We start from the raw sequence: 7,637 nt of genomic DNA on the forward strand, positions 1-7,637 counted from the left end.
CAAGTCAAAACAAAGCTACAAACACACAAATATGAAAGGCTGATATTGTATGTAATAATGTTCTAAGCTTCACTGTAATTCTCTTTCGTTGTAGAAGGCTGTCATTTCCAAGGTGGTACCAAGTAAATACTTGGTGGCTGATGCAGTGTTTGAAAATCAAGGGACCAGTAAATCAAAGCAAATCGTATGAAAACAAAAAAATGTCTTATATCCATGCCAACATTAGATTTAAATATAAATTAAAATGTAAGTTTATGTTTGGAAATTTACTTTTAAAATCTACAGTACAGTGCAAAAAACCCATTACGTCATAATTGGAAGTTGTACAAGGTTTTAAATACAACACAATGAACTTCAGTTCAGTATGGAAATGTAAAGTAGGTGGATATAGATGGATATGTCCCACACTGACATGAAGCTTGAGCTAATGGTGCATAAATGTATAAGTGATACATATTCACCTCGATCAGCGAGCCATCCGACTGGATAATTTTGATGACGACCACCATGGGAATGCAGATCATGGAGGCCAAAGCCAAAGACCACCCCACTCCAATTGACCAATCAGGATACTCGTACACCTTGTTATAGGTGAGGGGCTTATATTTCACCAATGAGAAGACAAAACAACCCTGAAAGAGGAAGAAGAAAGATAATTAGAGCAAAATCAAACCTACACAACTCAAAACACACAAAAACAGCTTACGATGCCTCCTACAGAGCCTCTACTCAATGACCCACTTACATACACATGCACACTTACCACACACAGGACAGGTGTGATCAGCGTCCAGCTCCACTTCATCCAACCATTTGGTCTGTAGCCGATCATGTCCTCAATAGCATCATAGAAATTATCAGCGCCTGCAACAACAGCACATACATTGTTCATTATATATATATGAAGGGCCCCTATTATACTTTTTTATACTGGTTTTGCCACATATGAAGTTTGCATTCTTCATTTTTCCAAGATATTTTCCCAACTTCTGTTTATTTCTTAAAATTAGTAATAAAATAAGTAATTAAATATGTGGAGAAAATTACTGACTCTTTAAAATAGGAACCAGGGGCCATTTTATCTACTATCCAAAACAAGCAGTGAACCTATGTGAGCATGTAAAAATACATTAACACGTCATATACAGGGCAGACATTTAATATGGCATGTATAACTATTGTTGATAATGGTTAAAACTGAAACATATGTATTTAAAAAACATTTCAGGCCAAAACATCTCAAAATTATTGTTAAAACTATTGAAGTCTCATTCATCTGCCAGTATATACAACTTCCTGTGATGCAACTTTATATGCTTCAGATGTCTGGTTCTTATCACCACTGCTGTGAACAATTTTGACTTAGCAAGTTAACTAAAGAGGTAATTAGGAAACTAGAGAAACTTTGAAACATTATATATGTAAATGACCTCTGTTCTGATTGGCTGCCTGCATTCTGACTCACTGAAAAAGCAGTCTGGACTGAAACACTCCTTGTACCTTGCAGCAGTGTAACATTGTGATAGGAGTATCACAACGCACATTATAATACTTATTAAAGTAATAAAATATCACAATACACATAATACTTAAAAAAACAAAACTTTTTTTTCCCTATATGATGCATGTGAATACTTGTTATGAAAAATATGACACTGGAAATGGTTTCTAAGGTTCTGTTTAACACAATGCATGATATTCATAAAAATAATAACCATTAATGTAAAAAACTCTGCTGTACAGCTCTTGCAACTGAAATGTTGATGGAGCTGAAATTAGCTGCTTATTCTCCAGTTTCTTATTCGAATTAAATGGTGCAGCAGGATACACTGTGGTGCCTCAGGAAAATCTGAATAAGAATCTAGTATAGAGAGGCAGACTGAATGGTGACAGTGTACCAACAATGCGCAATCATCAAATACCACTGCTAATACCAAAGTATGCTCATATTTCTCAGGTGCCAGAGAAAAGAGAAAACATGACTCACAATGTGGCTACTTTTTTTGGAAAAACAATGAATTCAGATGGGCTGTTTTTGCAGCTTAGATTCCATGTACAGCCTTGTTTAAGGCAATTTGTACATACTACATCAAACTCTTACCTAATGAAAGGAGGAAAATTCAGTTTTCCATGGCATGGGCCCTTTTATAGTCACTCGTAAGGTTCACATAGTTCATGTTTTGAACCGAATATATCATCTGCAATAAAACGCATCAGCATAAGAAGTGCTAAAATATTTCAAAAGCACAGGACTAAAATATCAACACTGAGCGGATCTCGCAGAAGAAGAGAATTCAACATTATGTAAGACGGCTTTATAGGTCACTATTAAAATAACCTACTACTTTTCTACTTCCTGCAAGAACAGTGACATGACAGCACGAGAGAGAGAGTGAGAGAGAGAGAGAGTGAGAGACCAAAGTACAGAGGGATGAGAAAAGAAATGGAAGAGAGAAAAAAGGATGGTGGTAAGGAGAAGAAATAGAAGCTGTTCACACAACAAACTGACACTGACAGTTACGATTCCAGGAATATGATGTAGTTGGTATGTGTAGATGGGGGACTCTCCGAATTCATGGTTCTTCTCTGAGAAGGGCAAATTCGCATTTGCTGCCATCCTCAGTGACTGATGCGTGCTACATGCATGTGTGTTGTGTGTGTATGCGGCTCCGAGCACATTAGCAAGATGACTAACTGTTGGTTCAATTACATCTCCCACACAAACATAAAGGCAGGACAAGCTATTTGATAATGCACACAGCTAGTCTGGGGGGGGCTGTCGACTGTAGACCCAACATAAAGCCAGGCTTCTGCCACACATTCAAAGAATAGAATTGTTTTTACAGCAGGGGGTTCTCACCACTCACCCCTCATTGCTCTTTAGCAGCTCAACCCAGAGTAAGGTCTTTGCACAAACAGCCATCAGTGTTCTATCTAATTTGAAAACAGAGGTGCGAGGAAGCAGGAAAGGAAAGGAGAGTGCTAAGGGAGAGGACGAGAAGAAGAAGGGCAGAGGGGTGTAGACTCACCATAAACCCAGGCTACTGCCACACATTCAAAGAATGCAACCCAGAGAAGGCACACACCGCTGGCTGCATAGTAATCAAACAACTGGAACACATACATGCCACCCTGAAAAAGACAAAGAGAGAGAGAAAGAAAGAGAGAGAGTGATGTGAATAATAAATAACATTACAGAAAAATGTTAAGATCAATTAGCTAACTTGGCTTATTACACAATTGTACGTTATTCTCTGTTTTGCTAAAATTACAGAGGAGTTCTCCTCAGCATCTAACTTTGCTCTGATTAGCACCAGTGTTACTTTAATTAGTATTAGTTCATTTGAAGGGGCAGCGTCTGTCACTAAAATCTCATTAGATATGAAAACCTGCCACTTTAAACCATTTCCCTGATTTGCTTAATGTAAACATTCCAGAATACTTTCCTGGAAAGCTTTTTGTTTGCTTTAAGTTGGCCAACAGTCATTTTTTCAGTTCTCAAAAATGTTTGCACTGAACATGTACAACCAGTTTATTTTTGAATAAAAATGCTTCACACATATTCATCCGTGGGCTTCAAAGTTTTTAGTCAGTACAAATGTTATGTGCTACCAGGTAACCGGAGCTGAAAGTTTGACAGAAGTAGCAACAATAACCGTTTTCACAGCTGGAGGTCCTCACCTTTTCCCTCCCTCTCACCGCTCATTGCTCACTAGCAGCTTGACACAGAGTCAGAGTCCACAGCTATAAAATCATTTGTGATAAGGATGTCTACTGGACAAATCAGACACTGCAACAAAGAACTTACTTCCAGAGGGATCATTCTAGTTGCACTACCACCTTGTACCAAACCTGATACTTATTTAAGAGTTATTTAACCAAGATACTGAAAAAAAATAATTAGTGATCTGGTAAATACTCAGATAGTGGTCACATCCACATATTAATTATTAAACAGTGGCAAGCTATATGCTCTTAATGTTGTCATTTTAATATTGGCTTTAAAATTTGATTTTAAACTGATCTTCCCACTACAAAAACTCAGTTACCAGGACTGTGTCATGTGTCCGCACCAGCCACACTTTTTCATCACAGTGTTTAATGAAAAAGCTCAACTTTATTACCAGCCTTTATTTTATCAGCCATGATAATGCTGATTACTTCTAGCAACCTTACTAAAAACAGGAAAAACTTCAATCTGAACCTGTGTGTTCTTGGGTACACGAGTTACCTTTTCTGATCCTGTATCCTAGCTATAGATGGGGATCAGAGGAACGTTTTTACTCTAAAAGGTCACACTGAAACAAAGTGAAGTTACAAAGCATTTATTTGTGGCATCATGCACTGAAATTCTCTTTCTCTCTCTCTCTCAGCAGTAACAAGGAAAAAAGGGCACCTTTGTACATGGACCCCCTTCCCCCCCAAACGAATCGGACATTACAGTCTAACCTCTTATTCACCAGGGTATATGTTGGTTTTTCCATCTGAATTTACATGACCAAATCGTAAGGCAAATTATTCAGTAAATGCATGAAATAAATGCAAATTTTTATTTTATTTTTTTGTAAAAGCTCCCCTCAAATTAACAGAAATTGTGTTTTATGATAACACATATTACTATATGTTTACAATTTACTGCTGAAAGCGAAGTCTGCTGAAGTCTGATGCTATTAGTATTATTTTATAAAAATAATTTTTACAGAGCAGATCACTGAAGAGACACCATCTGTTTAGAGTTTATAGCCCAGATTTGTGGAAAAAATGGGTCGACTTTCAGTAGAAAAAAAATGAGTTGAGCTTCTTTTATTATGAGGGTTTAAAATTACACCACCATATCACCATAAATTTGACCTTATACTTGACTGAAAAGAGGACAGTTACAGCCTCATATGACGCCACCTTCTGAATGTAGCTTATGAAATATGAAAGTTATGAAGAATATGACAAAGTATGTTTTGGAACTATCGGTGGTTTCAAGGAGTTGAAAAGGCTAAATAATAATATTTCACCAAGATTGACAAGTCTTTTTTTCATATTTACTACTAACTAAAACAAGCTGTTTATAACACTGATTGGTGTGAGTTATCCACCCAAGATAATTGTAGCCAACATCTATGCTTGCAAACATTTTGATTTAGTTTATGTGCAACTATTCCATTAAATAATGTAATGATGTAATTACATATGATGAGTAAAATCAGGAGAAATACCTCTCAGAAGTCAAGAGGTATTACTTTCATTTTGCTAATCAGCAAAGAAAGGCAAATATTAATCAGACACTTTTGACCTAGACTTGTACATAAATATATACACAAACATGTCTTACTTTAGTGACCATGGTGAGTCCCACCAGGTAACTGATGACACAGATGACAGCGATGAAGATCTCTCTCCGGTATCCCTTCCTTAGGAGGGATGGGTACAGGTCCACCAGTGAGGTGATCTGACCCTCCACTTCTACAAACTGTGGACACACACAGACACAGATATACAGTTTGTAGTTCATTTGAGCTTACTTTATACTGATGACTTGACTGCGTATAAGTATACATGGCTGTGTATATATGGCATGGTTATACGAGACTCACTTGATCCAACATGTCCATTCTTTTCACAGTTTATAGAAATGGAAGGTGAGAAAAAGTTTAAAATTACAGTGAAATCTGACCCACCACACACAGCTGAGTTCCCACTGATGAGGGTTCATTTTTTTTGCTGTCCCAAGATAAACCTACACTGGCCTACCTGATACGAACATTTTGTGGCTGATACTACTTTTAAAGTGCTAGAAATTCCAGTAACTGCTATCAGATTATATAGTTTGTATTTCATTTTTAGATTTTCATATTACACTCCAATAGTTTTAGTTAAACAATGCTTTACTGACTGATATGATTAACTGTATGATTATCAGATCGCAACTGTCATACATCTTAAACACAAATAAGCAGCAGAAACTCACAATCTTAAGTAATATACATACTGTAGCACTGGAGGTAGATCTTTTTTTTATTTTTTATTTGCTTACCTCTTAATTTTCTTATGTTTATCCAGTTCTCTTCATACAAGTCATTTCTTTGTGTAATAACATATAATTATAATTCCAAATGAGAGACTTTGGTATAGTTTACATGATTTTGTTATTTTAACCATAATGGTGTTTAGCATGAATTTGCGTAATCTGTTGAAACTGGTGGTGACTCATTGGTTTCTCCAGTGGAATAACCATTTAAAGTTTTGCCCTTTGCCATTTAAGGGTTTGGATCCAACGCGCATATATATATATATATATATATATAGTTTTGAATCTGCCAACAAATATATCATACTCTAATCACATACCACAAAACTTTATTTTACTTTTTTATTTTTTAAGTTAAGATACAGTTATGTTTAGGGTTTTGGTCAATGTTTTTTTTTGTTACACTTGAGTCGATGCAAGTTCTCACAAGCAAAGTAATCCAAAACTGTGTGTGTGTGTTCAACTATGCAAACTGTGAAATCACTGTGAAATCTGACCCGCCACCCATTCAGCTTTTCAGCATGTGCAGTATTACTAACTGACGCCAGTACTAAAAATACCAAGGCAGTGTCTATGCACAGGATTATCTTTACAGTAGATGACATTTCACATCCACACTGACCGCATGCCAGGCTAACAAAGTTACGATCACCTGTCATAACATACACATGCTTCCTATCAGCTCACTCACTACAGCTCATATACAAATTTATCATGGGTCTGTATGACAGGTATGACAGCGTGTGCACACCGGTGTCTGCGTTTATGTGCGGTCAGAACCCATATGTACAGCAGAGATTAAAATATGTCTCAACCTGATGGGACCAGACTTCTGATCCTGGGTTCAGTCGGGTTTGGGTGTCATTTCCCACATATGCATTGGGCTTGGATCAGGTTAAGATGTAATGTAAACGGTTCTCACATCCTGTTTCCAGAGATTTGACCCTGCTTTTCTCCTGCATTTGTTTTTCTCCTTTTGTTCTTCCTTGCATTCATCACCTTAACGCAGTTTTAATCTAGTATGCGGGTGTTACCTGCTTGTAAGAATTTAGCACTAAGGCCCATGCTTATGAGTGTGTATCGAATCACAAGGGGACAGTTTAGTGCACTCAAAAGGGCATTTATACTTATTTTTTTTTGTCAAAAATATTGTCATATTGTTTTGATATATCCGCCTGATGACAGCTGGGATAAGCTCTAGCTCCCCCACACGACCCAGAAGGAGAAGCGGCTTAGAAGATGTGTGTGTGTGTGTGTGTGTGTGTGTGTGTGCTTTGATATATATGTTACAAGTTTTGGGTAAAGACATTTTTTATTACATATAATACATCAGTATTAAACAGGTGAAGGTTAATCTTGTGAGATTAACTGTGAGAACAGTGCACGAGGGAAAGTTTATCCACACTAAAAATGTTTGTGCTGTTATTCGAAAGCTTTGCTTGATCAAGCAGAATCTGAACAGCTGATTCCTCTATGATATGGTATTGTTTTATTTCATTTTATTTATCTATGATTTAATGATGGCTAGCTACACTGTAATTTAACCAGCATGATCATTAGAAAGTAATGATTACCCTGGCTAAACATAATGATGACATAAATGGTTTTACTTGCC

General features: G+C 36.8%; 1 protein-coding gene across 4 annotated transcripts in view; it reads right to left on the reverse strand.

The window, feature by feature from the left end:
• slc6a6a (solute carrier family 6 member 6a) overlaps positions 1-7,637 on the reverse strand; it is a 36,400-nt gene that overhangs the window by 4,140 nt on the left and 24,623 nt on the right. For all 4 annotated transcript variants that reach the window (XM_037535753.1, XM_037535754.1, XM_037535751.1 and 1 more), the window contains 4 exons: positions 5,327-5,464; positions 3,030-3,132; positions 764-864; positions 462-632 (listed from right to left, as the gene is read on the reverse strand). In XM_037535753.1, coding sequence (XP_037391650.1) covers positions 462-632; positions 764-864; positions 3,030-3,132; positions 5,327-5,464 — 513 coding nt within the window. The remainder of the gene's footprint in view (positions 1-461; positions 633-763; positions 865-3,029; positions 3,133-5,326; positions 5,465-7,637) is intronic.

The sequence above is a fragment of the Pygocentrus nattereri genome, chromosome 28 (assembly GCF_015220715.1).
Source record: "Pygocentrus nattereri isolate fPygNat1 chromosome 28, fPygNat1.pri, whole genome shotgun sequence".
NCBI classification, from domain to species: Eukaryota; Metazoa; Chordata; class Actinopteri; order Characiformes; family Serrasalmidae; genus Pygocentrus; species Pygocentrus nattereri.